Source organism: Amblyraja radiata, chromosome 21 (assembly GCF_010909765.2).
Source record: "Amblyraja radiata isolate CabotCenter1 chromosome 21, sAmbRad1.1.pri, whole genome shotgun sequence".
Taxonomy (NCBI): Eukaryota; Metazoa; Chordata; class Chondrichthyes; order Rajiformes; family Rajidae; genus Amblyraja; species Amblyraja radiata.
Genome location: NC_045976.1, coordinates 6,955,066 through 6,977,922, shown reverse-complemented (window position 1 = coordinate 6,977,922; position 22,857 = coordinate 6,955,066). Strand labels below are relative to the sequence as shown.

Here is a 22,857-nt window from a genome sequence, read left to right as displayed (position 1 = left end):
AGTCTTGCTCACCTCTTGTTGCTGCACCAAGGTCTTCAGCTCGTTCACCTCATTGGTTGCATTCTCAAGCTTCCTCTGCAGCTCCTGTTTGACTTGCTCGTGCAATCTTTCCTAAATGGACAGCAATGGGGAGAAATATTTTCCAAACGGGGGTTCAGGCTGCCTGGAAACACGGCCAGCGGTGAGGGAGAATCTCCCTCCGCAAACTCAAGGGACGTTGAGCTGATAAAGGGGACGGTAAAGGTACACCGGAAAGGAATATCAAAAACAGTGGCACAAACAAAAGAGCCACACAGCGCTGGAGACCCAGTTATAGCATCAGTGCTGTCTCTGCGGAGTTCACAGGTTCTCTCTGTGATCGTGTGGGTTTCATTTAATCAGTGATAGGAGCAGAATTAGGCCATTTGGCCCATCATCTACTCCGCCATTCAATCATGGTTGATCTATCGTTCCCTCTGAACCCCATTCTGCTGCCTTCAACCCAATAACACAACACCCATACTAATCAATAATCCATCTCTGCTGTAAAAATATCCATTGACGGCCTCCGCAGCCGCCTGTGGCAATGAATTCCACAGATTCACCACCCTCTGACTAAAGAAATTCCTCCTCGTCTCCTTCCTAAAGGAAGAATTAACACCCCTTTAATTCTGAGGCTACGACCTCTGGTCCTAGACTCTCCCACTAGTGGAAACATCCTCTCCACATCCACTCTAATCAGGCCTTTCACTATTCAGTGATTCTCAATAAGGTTCCCCCTCATCCTCCTGCATCCCAAAGAAGTGCGGGTAAATTGGGCTGCTGTAAATTGTCCCTGGAGTGTGGACAAGGCCCGGAGAAACAGAAAGTACCAAGTCCGAATGTGGTGAGATATTGTCTCTCTGTCTCTCTCTCTCTGAACGAACAATTCATAATGAACAATTAATGGAGACAGCCTGAAACACCCAGAACAGTCGCTAGAAACAGCCTCGCTCACCCTGAAGAGACGGCAACAGCCTCACTCACCCTGAACAGACAAAGGAAATGGCTTCACTTATATTTAATGGCTCCTGACATGAAGTGCGGTGTGAAACTGGGTGGATCCCCTGCTCACAGTTGCTAGTTACAACTTCCCTCTCCCTTACTTTGCCCAACAAAGCCCAGTTCAGTACGGCTTCTGCATTCACCAGGAGAGCCTGAACCGCAGCTGCCTGTGGAGTAAGGGGTTCTGAAGATAAACACCCTGCCTGAGGCAGCAAGATCCACTGCACCACCTCCCATGATAAACAAGCCACGGTAATATCAGTTAAAAATAATATCAGTTAAAAATAATAAAGGAAGAAAAACGAAATGTCCAACATTTTAAAGCAAGGTTTGAACCTCTGCTTAAAGCCTGGTGACTGTGACTACAAATCCACAGGTCTCGACTAATAATCTTGAAACTCAGAATTCAGAGTATAGAAGTTGGGAGGTCATGTTGCAGTTATATAAGATGTATAAGATGTTGGTGAGGCCGCATTTAGAGTATTGTGCTCAGTTTTGGGCTCCGTATTATAGATAAGATATTGTCAAGCTGGAACGGGTAAAGAAAAGATTTACGAGGATGTTGCCAGGACTCGAGGGCGTGAGCTATCGGGACAGGTTGAGCAGGCGAGGATTCAATTCCTTGGAGCACAGGAGGATGATGGGTGATCTTATAGAGCTGTACAAAATCATGAGAGGAATAGATCGGGTAGATGCAGAGTCTCCTGCCCAGAGTAGGGGAATCGAGAACCAGAGGACATAGGTTTAATGTGAGGGGGGAAAGATTTAATAGGAACTTTCTTCACGCAAAGGGTGGTGGGTGTATGGAACGAGCTGCAGGAGGAGGTCATTGAATGCAGGCAGGTGGGACCAGTGTAGATGGAACATATAGGGCCAAAGAGCCTGTTTCCATGCTGTAAGACTCTATGACTCTAATTAAGATAACTTCACAACAGTCTGGGGAATCAGGATTTATTGGTTTGAAACATATGAGAATAAAAACTAGTGATATCAGTGGAACCGACCAGAATCCATTGGACTGCCATAATCCGCCGTGTTCAACAGGAAAGGAAAATTGCAGGCCGTACGGATTCCAACCTGAAACGTTGCCTATCCACACCCTACACAGATGCTGCCTGTCCCGCTGAATTACTCCAGCACTTTGTGTTTTGCTCAAGGAAACCTGCAGTCTTTGTATGGTTGGCCCCCCACATGACTCCAGCTTCACAGTAACATTGAACATTAAAACGGCTCGATTGCAATCACGCATTGTCTTCCCGCTGACTGGTTAGCACGCAACGAAAGCTTTTCACTGTACCTCGGTGCACGTGACAATAAACTAAACTAAAATGAACTGAAACCAATTAAATGCTCAAATAGCCTCTAAAATACCCTGTGACATTCTACCATCATCACAAGGGTGGGTCACAATAGTCTATAAAAGGAATATCTTCTTACAGCCATTTGGCCCATCATGTCTATGCAGGTTCATAGAGCAATCCCATTCCCAACTAGTTCACCTTGCGACCTCCTGCCGTACATGCCCATCAACTTGATCACTCACCCGTACTGGGGGCAACGTGGCAACTTATGACTGTCAGATACCTCCCGGCCCGACATCTTTGGGATGTTGGAGGAAACACATGCGGTGACAGGGAGAATGTGCAAATCACACAGAGACAGCAGCAGAGGTCAGGATTGAACCCGGGTCCCTGGAGGTGTGGAGTTGCTGTTCTGCTGCGCACCCTTGCCAGTAATCCCCAGAACGGATATTTTTCATCCGCTGACCGATCTGCAACCACTGGAAACTCACACATGCAAGTTCAGTTTAGTCTATTGTCACGTGTACCGAGGTTACAGTGAAAAGCATTTGTTGCGTGTTAACCAGTCAGCAGAAAGACAATACATGATTGCAATTGTGCCATTCACAGTGTACAGAAACACGATAAAGGGAATAACGTGAATATTGTTGAATGCAAGATAAAGTCCAGTAAAGTCCGATCAAGGATAGTCCGAGAGTCTCCAATGAGGTAGATAGTAGTTTAGGATAGTTGTGGTCGGATGATGGTTAGGATAACAGCTGGGAAGAAACTATCCCTGAATCTGGAGGTGTGCGCTTTCACACTTCTAAACCTCTTGCCTGATTGGGGAGGGGAGGTTACAGTTACAATTTAGTTTATTGTCATGTGTACTGAGGTACAGTGAAAAGCTTTTGTTGCGTGCTAACCAGCCAGCGGAAAGACAATACATGATTACAATCGAGCCATTCACAGTGTATAGATACGTGATAAGGGAATAACATTTAGTGCAAGGTAAAGCCTGCAAAGTCAGAGAAGAGGGAGTGGCCGGGGTGGGACTGGTCCTTGATTATGCTGCTGGCCTTGCCAAGGCAGCGTGTGGTGTAGATGGAGTCAATGGAAGGGAGGTTGGTTTGTGTGTTGGTCTGGGTTGCGTCCACAATTCTCTGCGATATCTTGCGCTCTCGAATGGAGTTGTTCCCAAACCATGCTGTGATGCATCCCGATGAAATGCTTTCTACTAACCTTCTCGCTAGCAGTGGTTCTCATCTGATGCCGATCTCTCTCCAGTTCTGCTCGCGCCTCCTCCAGGGCCTTGGAGAGACGCTTCTTGGTGTCGGCCAGCTCCTGGGACAAAGCTTGCTTCTGCAGACCAAGTGCCGCCAGCTCCCCCTGCATCCTGCTCTCGCTCTCGGACCGGTGCTTCACGGCCACTGCCAGCCGCTCCTTCTCACTCTTGTACTCCAGCAACTGCTGCCCAACCTTGCCCAGGGCCTCCGATTTGGCCTCCAGTTCCTGCTTTACGCCACTGAGACTGGAAATAAAGGGAGAACCAGTTTAAAATCCATGCTGACGGCTGACCTGAAGGACGATCATGTTTAAGAAGGAACATCAAAGGTAGACTAAAATGCCAAGGGCTCGCCTGGATCGGGAGGCTGGACTGGACTTGGAGAATGGCAGCCAACATGGTGACACTTTCATGCGGGCTCAGCGGACTATTTCCGTACAACTGCTAATCGGTGATACTCTACTGGACTGCTTGCACGAAAATAATTTCACTGAGCATTTGCACTTTGCACATGTGACAATAAAGCACCATGGAATTATTGAAGGGATGGATGTTTGAGGCTTGGAGAACACACAGAGGACATTTACTGAGGGTGAGACAGTTATGTGGGCAGATTAGAGGAGCAGCATTGTTGTTTCTTTCACTTATTCAGAGATAATTTGAATGGAGATAGTCTTTTACCCAGAGTAGGGGAATCAAGAACCAGAAGACAGGTTTAAAGTGAGAGGATAAAAATGTTAAAGGAGCCGGAGGGACAATGTTTTCCACATAGAGGATGGTGGGTGTACGGAACGAGTTGCATGTCCGTGACTCTAATTAGCTTTTGATAGGATGCTCAAAATGATTCATGTTGAGAATAGTCGACAATCATGAAATATATATATATTTTTTAAAACACACCAACTATGGTCCGGAATACATTACCTGATAGAAGCAGATTTTCAGTGACTTTCAAACGGAATTGAATACATAATTCAACGGATTTACAGGGAAAATGATGAAGGAGACAGGTTTCACAGAGCTGGTGTCAACACAACAAGACTAATAGCTTCCTATTGTGCCGTGACATTCACTGTCGAGAGACCGCTGCAGCTGAGTCATTTCAATGCTTACACTTTCCGCTCTGCCTCGAGCTGCAGGTTGAGTTCTTTGATCTGGCTGTCCTGGGCCCTCTGCTGTTTGTGGAGCTGCTTCTGGTCACCTTGGGCTCGCTCCTCGCTCTGCTCTGCCTTCGCAACGTCACACTCCAACTTCTACAAGAGAAACCACATTACAGCTCCGTGTGCCCACCAGCCCCTCCGACAACCAACCGCCTGCTCCTGGAGCCGACCCACACAACCATAAACTGAACTGCAGATCAGTCTGAAGGATCTCGACCGGAAACCTCACCCATTCCTTCTCCCCAGAGATGCTGCCTGTCACACTGAGTTACTCCCTGCATTTTGTGTCTACCTTCGATTTAAACCAGCATCTGCAGTTCTTTCCTACACAAAGGAACTGAAGATAGTCACAAAAAACTGGAGTAACTCAGCAGGTCAGACAGCATCTCTGGAGAGAAGGAATAGGTGACGTTTCGGGTCGAGACTTGCAAAGTCACCTATTCCTTTTCTCCAGAGATGCTGTCTGAGTCACTCCAGCTTTTTGTGTCTATCTACACAACCCCGATCGCAACTCAGCAACAGATCACATCGTGCACCACATAGGTGGGTTATTGTTCAAGAAGGAACTGCAGATGCTGGAAAATCGAAGGTAGACAAAAATGCTGGAGAAAACCAGCAGGTGCGGCAGCATCTATGGAGGGAAGGAAATAGGCGTTATTGTTTCTTACAGTCTTTTTCTTCTCACTGTCTTGTACAATATGTGTGATTCATGTATAATTTATGGGTTTATGTGTGGTCTGAGTCTAAGTGCCTGTGACGCTGCTGCAAGCAATTAGCATTGTCCCTGTGCCACATTGTACAACAACAACCCAGCTGAGAAAAGCCCTGGGAGTTACTGTCGGTGGAAGTCGCTATTCACTTAAAATAATTAGAATTGAAATCCCAATTCTCCTTTCTCACACTTGGTTATTAAAGACACATTACACGTGGCTGCTCATCACTCATGCTGACGTTCAGAATACATTTCAACGGTCGTTGTTTGTTCACTACCAACCTTAATCTGAGATTCCAGCTCTTCCATTCTCTGCTCAGACTGGAGCTGCTTTTCCTTGAATTCTTTCAGGTTGGTGTCCAGTTGACTGCAGTGCTCCGATTTCTCATGAAGTTTTGATGCAACTTCATCCAACAGAGCCTTGGCCTTGGTCAGCTCCTGGAGGAATAAAGCAGGCCCATAAGCTGATGGACAACAGCAACTTTTATTCTCTTCAACTTGAACGGCACGGTGGCGCAGTGGTAGAGTTGCCGCCTTACAACGTCAGACACCCGGGTTCGATCCTGACTACGGGTGCTGTCTGTACGGAGTTGGTACGTTCTCCCTGTGACCTGCATGGGTTTTCTCTGAGATCTTCAGTTTCCTCCCACACTCCAAAGATCCACAGGTTTGCAGGTTAATTGGCATGTTATGAATGTAAAATTGTACCCAGTGTGTGTAGGATCGTGTTAATGTGCGGGGATCACTGGTCGGCGCGGACTTGGTGGGCTGAAAGGTCTGTTTCCGCGGTGTATCGCTAAACTAAACTAAGTAAAACATCAAGGTATCAGCAAGCTTAGTCCTACAATGACCATACAAGAACCAACGACCTAGGCCTTGAAGATCGCCACAAAGAGCTGTAATAACTCACGAGGACAGGCAGCATCTCTGGATGGAAGGAATGGGCGATGTTTCGGGTCGAGCCCCTTCTTCAGACTCTTCAGATGGGTATGGAAGAAGGAGAGGTGGCAAGGAAAGTTTGGGAAAGTAATTCCAGGAGAGCCATCGTCAAAGGTAATGGCGCAGAAGCGTCCAAAACCATTGGAGATGAGCGGAGGACAGAATTGGCGGTGCAGAGAGCATAGTTTGGGATTAGGGAAGGTCGAGGCAATGGGGATGGATTTGAAAACAAAAATCGCAGTTATAAATTGAGACACAAAAGACTGCAGATGCTGGCATCTGGAACAAAAGATTTCTAAACAGCTGGATGCAGAGGCTGGTGGGGGGAAATGATAGGATAATGATTCAACGATACTAGATTTGTCACACGTTTCAAGGTACAGTGACATTCATTGTTGAGTACAGTTCAGTACGATACATAAGCACTTAGGCATATCTTAAATAAGCATCTCAGATACAGTACTAGTGTATAGTGGTAGTAATTTTTAATTTGAGATCAAGGATCACAAGGTCAATGAGTATTTGAGCTCACGGATAAATGGATGTGAAGTTATAAAATGGGGTTTAGTTTAGTTTAAAGATTCAGCTTTCAGCAATCAGTACCCCGTTCCTGCCTTCTCCCCATATCCCCTGACTCCGCTATTTTTAAGAGCCCTATCTAGCTCTCTTGAAAACATCCAGAGAACCTGCCTCCACCGCCCTCTGTGGCAGAGAATTCCACAGACTCACCACTCTCTGAGAAAAAGTGTTTCCTCGCCTCCGTTCTAAATGGCTTACTCCTTATTCTTAAACTGTGGCCCTTGGTTCTGGACTCCCCCAACATCGGGAACATGTTTCCTGCCTCTAGCGTGTCCAAACCCTTAACAATCTTGTCGTAACACTCTTCTGCGTTCATGGTGATACTACAGGCTGGAGCTCAGAGTTCAAATTGACACAGGTTGCATTCATTAGAATGGGGGTAATGAGGATGCAGAGTGGGAAAACAAACGACAGAACACGGGACCGAGGGAAGAGCAAGATGGGTACCTGCTCTTTATCCTGCAGGGTGTGCTTGGCAGTTTCCAAATGGTTTTCCAAGTCAGCTCGCTGTGTGGTTTTGGACGCTTCTGCAGACAGCAGTAGCTCTGTTTTCCCTTTCACCTGAAGTATTTAAGAAAATAGTCAGTGCCCAGACTGGCTCAGTTAACCGCAGAGAACGGATCTCAGAGAAAAAAAAAGAAACAGGCATTAGTCACAACCACGTTGACCTACATCTCGACCTACATCTCTCATTTACTCGACTACAACTAAAATCTATTGTCTTCAAATTTTCAGTTCAGCACCCACACCTTCAGGTTGCCACTGTGGTAAAACACATGTTAATTTTACTGCAGTCTTAAGGGCCTGTCTCACTTAAGGGCCTGTCCCACTATCACAACCTCTGCCGAGTTTGCCCTTGACTCATATTCGCAGCATGGTCGTCATGAGGTCGTAGCAGGCCGTGATGCTAGTCGTAGGTACTCGTGGCATCAAGTAGGTCGGGGCGTTTTTCTAGCCTGATGAAGAATGTCCATGAGTAAAAAAGGTCGTGAATTAGGTCGTGAATGTGGGACAGCCCCTTAGGCGACTGCCAGGGACTAGTTTTAATGGAATTCACCTACAACAGCTGCCGACAACCGACAACAGCCCCTGCGACAACCTACGACAGCACCTACGTCAACCTACGACCGCAAACATTGTCGCCACTGTCGCCGAACATTTTTCAGCATGTTGAAAATTTGCGGCAGTCACCTGTAGTCGCTCAAAAAAAATCGCCTAAGTGGGACAGGCCCATTAGTTCAAAAAGAAGTTGAAGCAATGAATTTGCTTTCTCCAAATCAACAATTATCAAGTATAAACGAGGAGTAAATCTGTAAATTTCCACCATTCACCTTTCAGGCTGTTGTCGGCTCCCTGACTATTCTGGCCCCGGTCTTTCACAATGATATTCCCCACCCACCAATGGCAACAGCAAGCCACTTGTGGGAGAAACAAGTTGTTAGACATTCACCACATAATTGATCACTTTAAGGCGTGCTGGTGCAAGGTCTTCGAAGTACTAGTCTACTTTTGCTACATTTCCCTGTACTTACCTGGGGAGGGGGGTTCAGATGTCCCATTGCATAAACCTGACTAGTTTCTCATCAATGACTATTAAACACATCACTTTATGTAACCAAGATGTACATGCAAAACTGGTTTTAAAAATTAATCAGTACTACTGAAACCCAAAAGCTGTTCTGGCATCACTGTCATGAATTATTAAACCGTGCTTTTAATAAATTGACATCACAATTATACTCAAGAGTATGACTGTTTAAAATATTAAATCTATGTACAATCCCCAGTATAAATATAAACATTTGTGTTTTGAATGGAATCTGTCAATGACAGGCCATACATTATACTCTGATACCCACAGAGACTCTAGTGAAGAACTTTTAAATATAGCCATACAAGTTTATATCATGAGTTATAATAAATTTGGACATACACATTGTTGAATGAGAAGCTGCTTTAAATTAGGTTGTGAATTACGTTTTGATTCCAGTAAGCTCAAATGTGTAGGAAGGAACTGCAGATGCTGGTTTACACTGATGCTGGTGTAACTCGGCGGAACAGGCAGAATCTCTGGATAGAAGGAATGGGTGACGTTTCGGGTCAAGACTGAGGTCTGACAAATGGTCTCGACCCGAATCGTCACCCATCCAGAAATGCTGCCTGTTCCACTGAGTTGCTGCAGCATTTTGTGTCTATCTCCAGTAAGCTCAACATTGGTTTCATGGAAGGAAGCAGAGGGTGATAGTGGAAGGTTGCTTCTTGGACTGTGACTAGTGATGTGCCCCAGGGTTCGATGTTGGGCCCATTGCTGTTTGTCATCTCTATCAATGATTTGGATGAGAACGTACATGGCATGATTAGCAAGTTTGCAGATGGTACAAAAATGTGTGGTATTATAGAGAGTGAAGATGGCTGTTATAAATTGCAGCAATATCTTGATTGCTGAGGCAGGCGAGCTGAGAAATGGTTGGAATTTAATACAGAGAAATGTGAGGTGTTGCATTTTGGAAAGTCTAACATGGGCAGGACCTACACAGTGGATGGTACGAGTCTGGGGAGTGTTGTAGAGCAGAGGGATCTAGGAGCGCAGGGACATAGTTCCTTGAAAGTGGCGTCACAGAGATATATTGAGTGGTCAAAAAGGCCTTAGGCAAGTTGGCCTTCAGCAGTCAGAGTATTGAATACAGTAGGTGGGAGGTCATGCAGTTTTTGGTGAGGCCACATTTAAAGTATTGTGTTTAGTTTTGGCCAACATGTTATAGGAAAGATGTTGTCAAGCTGGAAAGGGTGCAGTGAAGATTTATGAGAATGTTGCCAGGACTCTATGGCCTGAGCTATAGGGAGAGGTTGAGCAGGTTAGGACTTTATTCCTTGGAGCGGAGGAGGGTGAGGGGTGATCTTATAGAGGCGCACAAAATCATGAGAGGAATAGATCAGGTAGACGCAGAGAGTCTCTTGCCCAGAGTAGGGGAATTGAGAACCAGAGGACAATGAATTTAGTTTAGTTTAGTTTAGAGATACTGCACGGAAACAGGCCCTTCAGCCCACCGGGTCCATGCCGACCAGTGATCCCCGCACATTTAATAGGAACCTGAGGGGTAACTCTTTTTTACACAAAGGGTGATGGGTGTATGGAATGAGCTGCTGGAGGAGGTAGTTGAGGCAGGTATTATAGCATTGTTTAAGAAGCATTTAGATAGGTACACGGATAGGACAGGTTCAGAGGGATATGGACCAAACGTAGGCAGGTGGGACTAGTGTAAATGGGGCATGATGGTCTTTTACAATACAATTCAATTGATTGTCATTTGGACCCCTTGAGGTCCAAACGAAATGCCGTTTCTGCAGCCATACATTACAAACAAATAGACCCAAGACACAACATAAATACATAAACATCCATCACATTGCTGTGATGGAAGGCCAAAAAAACTTCTCTCTCCACTGCACTCTCCCCCCCGATGTCAGAGTCAAAGTCAAAGTCAAAGCCCCCGGCGGGCGATGGCGATTGTCCCGTGGCCATTAAAGCCACGCCGGGTGATGCAAGGTCGCACACCGGGTCTTGATGTTAGAGCCCCCGGCGTGCGCTCGCAGAGACCCGCCGCCATTCCAAGCCGCGCGGGGCGGTGCTGTAAGGCCCCGCTCCAGGTGCTCTTCAACCCCGCAACTCGGGCGGGAGAAGTCGCCGCTGCGGAAGCCCCGAAAAGCGGTCTCCCTCCAGGGACCCGCGGGCTCCCGGTGTCGCCGTCCGCCAAACCCGCAGTTGCAGCCACCGAATCTCCGGGGGTCGGGTCGCAGCAGCGTCCACCACAGCTCCACCCGCTCTGGACTCGGCCAGCTCCGCGACGGTGAGGTGAGTAGTCGGCACCAACAGCCCCCGGTCTTCCTGTTGGAGGCCGCTCCTCGTTGCAGCCCCAACGACAACGGAGACCCGACAAAGAAAAGGTCGGGTCTCCCGTGCAGGGAGAGATTTAAAAGTTACCCCCAACCCCCCCACACCACCACCACCCCCCCACACACATACCCCAACAAAAATAACAAAAACTACATAAAAACATAGACATAAAATAATAAAAACGCAGACGGACTGCAGAGGCCGCTGCTGACGAGAGTCGCACCGCCTACTATCTATCCAAATTATTTCAGAAAGTTATCAGTTAATTTGTTTCTCCCACCCCATTCAGGCAATACATTCCTGATCGCAGCATCTAAAATCCCTACATGCCTGGATCTAAACTTAAATCTGTGCCTTCAAGGTAGTTACTGGCTGGAAATGTCTTTCCCTATTTAAACAACGGCAACTTTAATGGAGCATAAGTGATGCAGGTTCCTAATTATCTGAATAGTCTTGATTGAAGAGATACATCTCAAATATAGCCTGAAAGGAGGCAGAGAGGATTAAGGAAACCTTGGTGACTGGTTGATGGAACTGTGCGTGATGGATTCACGGAACCTGTTGCTGGCTGGGGAAATTATATTTCTAGGGCAGAGGGCAGTTCTAAAGTTTTGGTCGAACACTGCCATGGCAGCTGGGAAATTTAATTCAAGGAATTAAATAATCTAGGATTAAAACGTTTTATCGACCATATCCAAATTACTGGATCATAAAAACGACATCCTTAAACGAAGGAAGCCTATCATCCTTACCTAATCTGGCCCATATGAATACACGCTTAAATGTAGTTGACCCTTCAATTACTCCTCGATTCAGCGATGTAGATGGGAGTTTTGTGCTATAACCGTACCCCAAATAAGCACAGACACAAAATAAAACAGCTCGTAGATCAGTGGTGAGTTGAAGGCCTTAACAGACAATAGACAATAGGTGCAGGAGTAGGCCATTCGGCCCTTCGAATCAGCACCGCCATTCAATGTGATCATGGCTGATCATCCCCAATCAGTACCCCATTCCTGCCTTCTCCCCATATCCCTGGCTCCGCTATTTTTAAGAGCCCTATCTAGCTCTCTCTTGAAAGCATCCAGAGAACCTGCCTCCACCGCCCACTGCACATTGTGCACACTGGGAAACACTCTGAGAGAACCCAAAGTGTTTCCGCAATCTTGAGGCCTTCAATAAGTCGACTTGTTCGATAGGCTCACCACCACTGATGGACGAGCTGTTTTATTGATTAATTGTATGAGCCAGAGTATAGTCAACACACAAGCGAAACTACTCAGTACCTGCAGGTCAAGTTGGATCATCTTCTCCTTGGTGTCACTGAGCTGAGTGGTAAGTTCACCGATGGTAGTTTCGAGCGAGCGCGCCCGGTCCTCAGCAACGTGCAGGTGGGATTTCTGCTCTTGCATTTGCTTGTGCAAGTTCTCCTGTGCTTGGTTATGGCTCTCCGTTTGATTTTTCAGCTTCTCTGTTAACTGGGCAACCTAATAATTCAACACAAAGGACAGTCACCACACAGGAATAACGCCTTCACGCCTTGCCACAGTTGGCATCTGCTCCTGGGCCTGGCCAAGCTGCCCATTTGTGGGTCACGGCACCAGGCACAAGAGGGCTCTGCCCATGCCAACTGCCTGCCCCTTTTCCGGGATTACCTCCGTGCCCGGGTGCCCTTCGAAAAGGAACACGGGCACCCTGGAGGATTTCCAGGACCGCTGGGCACTGCGGAGGGATTAACTGTATCCGGGATCAGGATTGCAATATAGTTATTTCTTATTTAGTATGAAGAATATTTGCTATTTTTGGTGTTGGGTGATGGGTGTGTTCTTACTGTTTGTTTTGTAAATATTATTATTGTTAATAATTGAATACATTTATCTTTGTAAAAAAAAACTGTTAGTATTTCATCATCGCACTGTTGTCCTTAATGTTAATTCTCAGCCTTTGCCTGTTGAGAAGCTGCTGTTAAGGAGAAGTGGAGTGTTGAAGCAGAGCTGCTACCGCTGCCCATGTTAATGAGAGCTTTTGGTGATTGCATAACAGGGCGGCACAGTGATAAAGCTGCTGCCTCACAGTGCTAGAGGCCAGAGTTCGATCCTGACCTCAGATGCTGGCTGTTTGAAGTTTGTACGTTGTCCCCGGGTGAGTGCTCCAGTTTCCTCCCACGCACCCAAAGATGTGTGGGTTTGTAGGTTAGGCATCTTTAAAATTGTCCCTTGTGTGCAGGGAGTAGATGCGAAAGTGGGATGATATAGCGCAAGCGTGAATGAGTGATCAGTGGGCAGCATGTACTCGGTGGGCCAAATGTCCTGTTTCCATGCTACATCTCTAATACTAAAGCCAAAAATCAATAGCAGCATGGGGATAAAAGTTTGTTTTGTAAATTAAATCGCTACGGCATACATCCTTTTACGGGTAGACACGGTGGCGCAGCGGTAGAGTTGCTGCCTTACAGCGAATGCAGTGCCGGAAACCCGGGTTCGATCCTGATTATGGGTGCTGTCTGTATGAAATTTGTACGTTTTCCCCGTGGCCTGCATGGGTTTTCCCCGAGATCTTCGGTTTCCTCCCACATTTCAAAGACGTACAGGTTTGTAGGTTAATTTGCTTGGTAAATTTTTTATTTTTTTAAATCGTCCCTAGTGGGTGTAGGATAGTGTTAATGTGCGGGGATCGCTGGTCGGTGCAGACCCGGTGGGCTGAAGAGCCTGTTTCCGTACTGTGTCTCTAAACTAATATACTAAACTAGTATGGCTGATGCAGAAGCAAAAACAGCCTTGTTATTAATGACTTTTCATGAAAACTGTAGGTACTTGTAATCAAAATGAAACTTTCAATGAGAGTAGGTATCGTGCTGGATATCTCAGCTGAAGGGCAAGCAGCGAAAACTGAAGGTAAAGGAGGACATAATTAAATTCCGATGTATGGAGTTACATTTCAACCTTCAGGCTACAGAGCATGACCCGAGAGTAATGCCTTCATTAGACTTTAAAGGTACAGGCCCTTCGGCCCACCGGGGCTGCGTAGACCAATTATCACACTGTACACGAGCACTTTCCTACACACTAGGGATAATTTAAAATTTCACCAAAGCCAATTAACCTACAAACCTGTACATTACTGGAGTGCGGGAGGAAACCGGAGCCCCAGGTGAAAACCCACACGGTGACAGGGAGAACGTACGAACTCCGTACAGGCAGCATCGAACCCGTAGTCAGGATCGAACCCGGGTCTCTGCCGCTGTAAGGCAGCAACTCCACCCGGAAACTCTACCTATGGTCTATCCTGGAAATACGGGTCTACACATGTACAAACAGCTAACTTGTGTACCTGATCTTGCAAAGCATGGTTCTTCTCCTGGAGTTGGTTCAGGACAGCCATATCACCCTTGCCATCTTGGATTTTGACAAACAGGTCCTCCCGCTCGGTTTCCAGGTGGACAATACTATCCTTGCTCTTCTGCAGCAGAGCCTCCAGATTCTGGATCTTCTGATCTTTATCCCCGATCTGCCGAAGCACTTGCTCCAGATCATTCTGCAGTAAAGGAGACACAAGGAGGTGCTGGTTCATTTACGAAAAAACGCAATGCCCTGGAATAACTCAGCACGTCAGGCAGCATCTCCGGAGGACATGTATAGACAATGTTTCGGGGCAGGATCCTTCTACAGACTGATTGCAGTTGACGAGAGTTGGGGGAGGGGCTGGAAAGGAAGGTGGAAAAGAGAAGGGGGCAAGAAAGAGCCGGGCAAGTGATAGATGGACACAAAAATGTAAAGCTGGAGTAACTCAACGGGTCAGGCAGCATCTCTGGAGAGAAGGAATAGGTGGCGTTTTCCTTCTCTCCTGAGATGCTGCCTGTCCCGCTGTTACTCCAGCTTTTTGTGTCTATCTTCTGTTTAAACCAGCATCTGCAGTTCCTTCCCACACAAATGATAGATGGATACAGGTGAGGCAGGTTTGACTGGCACTGGAGTGGACAAAGGCCAGAGATGAAAAGGAGACTGTGAGATAAGTTCCTGATTAGTGCGGGTGTCAGGGGTTACAGGGAGAAGGCAGGAGAATGGGGTTGGGAGGGAGAGATGGATCAACCATGATTGAATGGCATAGACGATGGGCCGAATGGCCTAATTCTGCTCCTATCACATAACATGATAAAGAGAGAAGACGAGTGAAATGTGAAGGCAGATGGAGGGAGGGAGATGGATGGAAGGGGACAGGGAGAAAGACAAAGGCGAGGGATGAAAAGAAGACAAAAGGGTGTAAGACAAGGAGAGAAGATAAGGAATGAAATGTGAAGCCAGAAGGAGAGATATAGGGGCCAGGGAATGGTAGGGAGCGGGGGAGGAGGGGAAGTTTGAGAATAGTAGACACAAAATGCTGGAGTAACTCAGCGGGACTTCTGCAGACTGAAGAAGGGTCTCGACCCGAAACGTTCCTTCTCTCCAGAGATGCTGCCTGTCCTGCTGAGTTACTCCAGCATGCTGTGTCTACCTCCGATTTAAACCAGCATCTGCAGTTCTTTCTTACTCAAGTACATAGACAAGGATAGGCTTGTAGGGATATGGAGCAAACGCGGGCAGGTGGGACTAGTTTAGATGCAGCATGTTGGTCGGCGTGGTCAAGTTGGGCTGAAGGGCCTGTTTCCATGCTGTAGGACTGTATGACTGCGACACTCATTTCAAAAACGAATCAGATGGATATCTCAAATTTACTAAAAATTCCATACTTCCCAACCACATTGGCTTTTATATGATTTGACATTTTGTGTATTAACATATTAACAATGGACACCTGACTAAATTTCTACAGATCACCGGGCAAAGCTTGTAAGAAGGCTTGGATAGAAATACTTAAGGGTCTGTACCACGAGCATGCGACCTGCATGCGGCAAGCGCGACCTAAAGGACCGGTCCCACCAGCATGCGCCTGCCCTAACGTGGTCGCTTGAGCCCTACGGCCTCGCTGAGCCAGTCCCACTTCAATCGCCGGAGCCATATGGAGTTGTGCGGAGCTGATCCCGACATCGCGCGGGGCTCCAAAAAACTGACCGTGTTTAAAAATTCCGCACGGCAACGGCCTGCCGGCCCGCAGCCGCCTCGACGCCGTGTCACTCACTCGACCTCCGCGCGGTTCCCGCTTCTGGTTTGGTCGCGCTTGCCGCATGCCGTACGGCTCAAGCGACCACGTTAGGTCGCGCTTGCCGCATGCAGGTGGGACCGGCCCTTTAGGTCGCACTTGCCGCATGCAGGTCGCATGCTTGTGGGACAGGCCCTTTACATAACTTATCAAATCCTCTTTACAACCCAAGGCATTTTAAGCCCAGTGACGTACTTTTGAATTGAAGTTGTTATTTCGGGAATACGAAAGTTAAGATTAGAGTCATAGCGTCTGTGAGCACTTTTCCCACAAGATTGAGTAGTTCAAAGTGACGCTCAAGGTCAGCCTGGGGTGGGCAGTGGCTGCTGGCTTTGTTTGCCCGTTCACATGGCAAACCATCACACACACACACACATACCCTCCCATCCCTTGGTGTCAACCCTGTGAAGTGAGTTCACAAGTACGTACCTGTGTTTCCCGCAGCTGGGAAGTGGTGTTCTGCTGGCCAGTCTGCATCTCCTGGTGCTGTTGCTTTACTTTGTCCAGCTGATGTTGGACTTCAGTCAGGGCAGCTGCACTCTCTTTCACCTGAAGCAAGCCCAAAGCAGAAATCAGTAGTCATAGAGGGTCATAGTCTTACGGGTGGAAACAACGTGCCCACATGACCAACATGTCCCACCTTCCAGCCTTTGGCCCAGTTCCCTCTAAACCTGTCATATCCATGTACCCGTCTAAATGTTTCTTAAATGTTGCGATAGTACCGGCCTCAACTACCTCCTCCAGCAGCTCGATCCATACACCCACCCCCCTTTGCGTGAAAAACGTTCCTATTAAATCTTTCCTCCCTCACCTTACACCAATGTCCTCTGGTTCTCAAATCCCCTAATCTGGGAAGGAGACTCTGTGCATCTACCCAATGTATTCCTCGTATGGTTTTGTACACCTCTATAAGATCACCCGTCATCCTCCTGCGATCCAAGAAATAGTCCTAGCCTGCTCAGCATCCCCCTATAGCTCAGGCCCTCGAGTCCTGGCAACATCCTCGTAAATCCTCTGAAACATCCTCTGAAACATATAAGATTGTTAAGGAAGGAGGCAGAGGCAGGAAACATGTTCCTGATGTTGGGGGAGTCCAGAACCAGGGGCCACAGTTTAAGAATAAGGAGTAAGCCATTTAGAACGGAGACGAGGAAACACTTTTTTCCCCCACAGAGAGTGGTGAGTCTGTGGAATTCTCTGCCTCAGAGGGCGGTGGAGGCCGGTTCTCTGGATGCTTTCAAGAGAGAGCTAGATAGGGCTCTTAAAGATAGCGGAGTCAGGGGATATGGGGAGAAGGCAGGAACAGGGTACTGATTGGGGATGATCAGCCATGATCATATTGAATGGCGGTGCTGGCTCGAAGGGCCGAATGGCCTACTCCTGCCCCTATTGTCTATTAAATCTTCTATCTTTGCAGTGATTAGTACCCACTACCTCATGGCTCCAGAGACCTGGGTTTAACCCTGACCTCTGGTGCTGTCTGTGCAGAGTTTGTGTACATGCTCCTTACAGCTGAGTGGGTTTCCTCCAGGTGCTCCAGTTTCCTCCACTATTCCAAAGAAGTGCACGCTTGTAAGTTAAAATGGCTCGTAAATTGCCCCTCGTGTGAAGTGGGTGGTAGGATCATTGGGGAGGGGGCGGTGATGGAAGAATCGACTGAAAAGAGATTAGCATAGATGGGTGCTTGGTGGTTTGTGTGGCCGTGGTGGGTGGAAGCGCACAACAATTTCATAAACTTCAATGTGATTACTTCAAACATGATAGCACTTTAAGTTGCCAAAACTTTAAGTTTAGGCAAGGCCTTCTGCAGAAGAGCCAAATAAATGTTCAGTTGAGCTAGCTGCACAGTGGCTGAGCGGTATGATCCAGACTATTGTTGCTGTCTGTATGGAGTTTGTACGCTCTCCCTGTGATCCCGTGGGCTTTCTCCGGGTGTTCCGGTTTCCTCCCACACTCCAATGGCATAAAGGTTTGGAGGTTAATTTGACTTCTGTAAAAATTATAAATTGTCCCTTGTGTGTTCAGAGTGTGGGGATTGGTGGTTGGCGCGGAGTGGTGGGCTGAAGGGCCTGCTTCCGTGTTGTATCTCACAACTAAACTAAACGGTTTGCTCGGTTGAGGTAGAACATTTGTATTTTGGTGATTTAAAGAACAATCTGAATTCTGATGCAAATGGAAAACATTTTGTTAATCAGGACAGGGGTTAATGAATTGGAATTTAAAACTTGCCCTTCTTCCCCTCTAGGTAAAGTTGGGCGTAAATATTGCCTGGGGGACCTGGGAAAATGAGTCTTGAGATGGCCGGTAGAGTGCAGTTCCACATTTCGACTGCAAGTGGCACCGTGGTATTGTGCCAAATGTCACCCCTCGCCAAGTCCGCACCAGTTTTTTGCTGTGTCATGCACCCTTCACCTTCCAGCCCTCCAATAAATGGTAAAACCCAAGGAGCTTACAAACTGATTGCAGTCAAAGTCGTAAAAAGGGTTGAACGCTAAAATTGGGCGTTAAAATCTGAGATGTTGCTGGACCGTGAGCAGAGATGGGTGTGCCGTTTGTGACAAACAGAGTAATGTCGTCCATGAGTCAGGGATGACACCCTTTTCCAGATGTCACTCCACAAACCTGACTCCACGGCTTCCCCGTTCATTGTGAGCCACGGTGCTGATAACATCAACTCTGTATCACCTCAGGCAAAGTGAACGACCTGTGACGAATCCCATTCATGGTTAGACACAAAAAGCTGGAGTTGCTCAGCGGGTCAGGCAGCATTTCTGGCGAAAAGGAATACGTGACGATCGGGACAAAACCCTTCTTCAGACTGAAATGTCACCTACCTCCTTTCTCCAGAGATGCTGCCTGACCCACTGAATTACTCCAGCATTCTGTGCCGACTTTCCGTACAAACCAGCAATCTGCTGTTCCTCCCTACACACTAATCACGGTCAGGTGGCCTAATGAAATGAAGGAAAACGCAGGCAGCACAGTGGAGCAGCAAGTGGAGCTGCTGTTTCACAGCGCCAGAGACCTGGGTTCAATCCTGACCTTGGGTGCTGTCTGTGTGGAGTGTGCACGATTTTGCTGTGACAGCCGGGGAATTTTCCTGGGAATTGCTCCAAAGATGTGCAGGTTGGTAGGTTCAGTGGTTGCTGCAAATTGTCCCGAGTGTGTGGTTGAGTGGTGGAATCTGGGGGGTAGTTGATGGCAATGTGCAGGGAAGAAATAGGATGAATGCAGGATGTGTAGTAATGGTTGGCGTGGATTTGGTAGACTTCACGCTCATCTCTCACTGACTCCATGCAAAAGACCATCCACATCTATGTCTTACCTGCTCCTCGGTGCGAGAGAGTTTGAGCTGCAGGTCAGCCACTTGCTGTTCCTTGTCCTTCAACTTCTCGCCGGACAGTTGCCTCTGCTCTTTCAACCGGCCCTGTACCTCCCCAAGCTGCCGCTCCGTCTCCAGAAGCTTTGCGTGGAGCTATTGAAAGAACAACTGTTATGAACAATCTGAAGTACAGCAATCCCGACACGCCTCGACATTCCCCTTGGCACAGCGGTAGAGTTGCTGCGTTACAGCGCCAGAGACCCGGCACTTGTGTCTGTGCATTTCCTGGGCTCACCTGATTGATCTCGCTCTGCAGTTGACCACCCTGCTGCTCCTTCTCCTCTCTCTGCTGCTGGGTCTGTTTGAACTCAGCCCGGAGATGGTGATACTTGTTCTCCATGTCAGACAGCTCTCCCTTCAGCTTGTGGCCAGAATCGCTGCTCTGGCTCAGCTCCGAGTGCACTCTGTGCATCAGGACCTCGGCGGAAGATAGCTTCATCTGCACCTGCTTGAGATCCAGCTCCTTCTCCTGCAGTGAGGTCTGCAAACCCTTCTTACTCAGCACCTCGTCGTTCAGACGATCTTGCAGCTCCTGCAATCCAACTCCTTTCTTGGATAGATTGTCAGAGAGTTTCTAAAATGACGCAATACATGTTTCAGTAAGGTACAATGTTTAACACAAAATCCACCTGGGCAAGGCAGTGTAATAGTGACACCACAGGGTTGGTAGCACAGAAGATAGACACAAAATGCTGGAGTAACTCAGCGGGACAGGTAGTATCTCTGGATAGAAGGAATGGGTGATGTTTCAGGTCAAGACCCTTCTTCACTACAGATATTGTTTTTAAAAGCTTGAAAATCTGAATTTAAAGAATTCATTGTTTTGTATCCACAGATCTGCAGTCATTGGCAATAATGGACACCACTCCCTCTGCCATGGTCCGTTGTAACGAGGGTTTACTGTAAATAGACCAGAGCAGAGGGAGTGGTGTCCATTACTGCTGATGGCTGCAGAAGATGATTAATGCATAAACGGGCACAAAGTGCTGGAGTAATTCAGTGGGTCAGGATCTCTGGAGAACATGGATAGGTGACATCAGGACCCTTCCTCAGACTGATTCAGTCAGCTGAGTTTCACAAGCATGTTGTGTCATTTCATTCCAGGCATAGTTACAGTGGAGCTCCTTCTCCTCTCACCTGCCGTCGCTTCCAAGGTGAAGTGTGTTGGTGACTCCGGTGGAGGGGGGGGGACGAGGAGGAGGGGGGGGGGGGGGGGGGGAAGAGGCCGACTGGAGAGAGTGACAGGAGAAGTACGCCACCGTGCAGCCCGATACACAAAGCGTATTTGATGAGTGATGTATTTATAGGTACTTGGATCATAACTGAATCGGGGGACATGTGGTCATTCCAGGAAGGTGGCACTAAGGTAATAGATTGGTCGCAGTTTTATCGAATGGCCGTGTGAGTGTGAGGGGCTGAATACTCCCACCATAATTGGTTTATTATTGATTATTGTCACGTGTATTGAGATACATGTTCTCACGTGTGTTTTGCACAGTGGCGCAGCGGTAGAGTTGCTGCTTTACATCGCCAAAGACCTGGGTTCAATCCTGACTAAGGGTACTGTCTGTACGTTCTCCCTGTGACCGCGGGTATTTTCCCCGGGCGCAGTTTCCTCCCATACTGCAAAGGCGTACAGGGTTAATGGCTTCGGTAAAAATCGTAACTTCTCCCTCGTGTATAGGATAGTGCTATTGTACGGGGTGATCGCTGGTCGCTGTATCTCTTAAACAAAACTAAACATACCATGCAGAGAAATTATAACATACAAGTACAACAGGTAGTGTGAAAGAGAAAATTAATGGAGTTCAGAATATAGGGTTATGACTACAGAAAAAGTGCAGATAAAAAAAGCACATGTGCCAAAACATGGTAGATTGGAAGATGAGGGATTCATCCTTACATGCGAGCTCAGTCAAGAGTCTGATAACTACACAGAAGCTGTTGTTGATTCTGGTGATAGGCACTTTCAAGCTTTTGTATTTTCTTGCTGACATGAGAGCGGAGAACAGAAAACAACCGGGGGACGTGAGTGTTTCTTGATGATGTTGGCTGCTCTGCTGGTGTAGATGGAGTTGATGATGGTGGTGGGTGAGTGGGAGGGTGGTGGGAAGGATAGAGGCGCTGATTTACGTGATGCACTTGGTCGTGTCCACAATTCTGCAGTAACTTGTGTCTCGGGAAGAGCACTTTATCAGGTTATATTATGTTTACAAGTAACAAGCCCCGGTTGCTTCTGCAGCCAGGGTTTCACACACCTGGTTTTGCTGCTTCATTGTGTCACACTCCTTCTGGATCGTCTGAATCTCCTCACAACGCCTGGCATTTTCCTGAAGAATTTTGGCATGCTCCGCCTTCAACTCCACCATGGAAGCCTTGAATCCAAAAACAGGCGTGAGTTACAGCCCAGAGTTTTGCAAAAGGCAAAGCGAAACATTAAATTAGAATGTGAACAAAAAAAGTTACATTTTTCAACGAACCAAGCAGTAAGGTGTTCAATTGTGACGGTGTGGTCTGCTCCATAACTTCATCCACATACCCTGCTCTTGCAATTCTTACCCAACAGATTCCTCAGTCCAAGCTCAGATACTTTTAAACATCTCCCTACATCGTACAGAGCTCCAGATTTTCACCGCCCTGTGCACAAAGAAATGCTTCCTGCCTTCGCCCTCGAGTGTGGTCTGGCCTCAGTTTCATAGTCATGCCCACTTGCAGAATTGCACCACCCATCTCCAGCCGATCTCCTGCCATCGCCCCGGCTCCCCTCAATGACAAACCATCAACGACAGTTCCTCAACATTTTTTTTTAGATTATACAGCGCGGAAACAGGCCCTTCGGGCCACCAAGTCCGCATCGACCAGCGATCCCCGCACACTAACACTATACTACACGCACTAGGCATTAGAATGACACGTCTATACCAAGCCAATTAACCTACAAATCTGTAAATCTTGAGTGTGGGAGGAAACCGAAGATCTCGCAGAAAACCCACGCAGGTCACGGGGAGAACGTACAAACTCCGTACAGACAGCACCCGTAGTCGGGATCGAGCCCGGGTGTCCGGCGCTGCAAGTGCTGCGAGGCAGCAACTCTACCACTGTGCCACCGTTTACTACTTTAAATCATGTCCCAATCTTCCATATTAAAAGGGAATGCAAACACAGCTAATTTGCCATCAGAATTAAACCTCACAAACCAGGACAACACAACTGTTATTTTGAAATTAAACACAATTTCTAAATTGCCGACGTACTTTTACTTTTTTGGACAATTCCAGTATTGAAAAGCATTAATTGCCTCAATTAAAACTCATGAGAAATTAAGGGACATCAGCACATCAGACTCCTAAGATAGACACAAAAAACTGGAGTAACTCAGCGGGTCAGGCAGCACATCTGGAGAAAAGGAATAGGTGACGTTTCAGGTGCAGACCCATCTTCTAATATCCTTTGCTTCATTAAAATT

At 47.4% G+C, this 22,857-nt stretch overlaps 1 protein-coding gene across 7 annotated transcripts in view; it reads right to left on the bottom strand.

Annotated features, from left to right (window-relative positions):
• eea1 (early endosome antigen 1) overlaps window positions 1–22,857 on the bottom strand; it is a 96,852-nt gene that overhangs the window by 22,827 nt on the left and 51,168 nt on the right. For all 7 annotated transcript variants that reach the window (XM_033039425.1, XM_033039424.1, XM_033039423.1 and 4 more), the window contains 11 exons: window positions 21,650–21,766; window positions 19,627–19,965; window positions 19,335–19,484; window positions 16,439–16,558; window positions 14,204–14,407; window positions 12,160–12,360; window positions 7,426–7,539; window positions 5,743–5,898; window positions 4,702–4,841; window positions 3,546–3,834; window positions 13–111 (listed from right to left, as the gene is read on the bottom strand). In XM_033039425.1, the coding sequence (XP_032895316.1) occupies window positions 13–111; window positions 3,546–3,834; window positions 4,702–4,841; window positions 5,743–5,898; window positions 7,426–7,539; window positions 12,160–12,360; window positions 14,204–14,407; window positions 16,439–16,558; window positions 19,335–19,484; window positions 19,627–19,965; window positions 21,650–21,766 (1,929 nt within the window). The remainder of the gene's footprint in view (window positions 1–12; window positions 112–3,545; window positions 3,835–4,701; window positions 4,842–5,742; window positions 5,899–7,425; window positions 7,540–12,159; window positions 12,361–14,203; window positions 14,408–16,438; window positions 16,559–19,334; window positions 19,485–19,626; window positions 19,966–21,649; window positions 21,767–22,857) is intronic.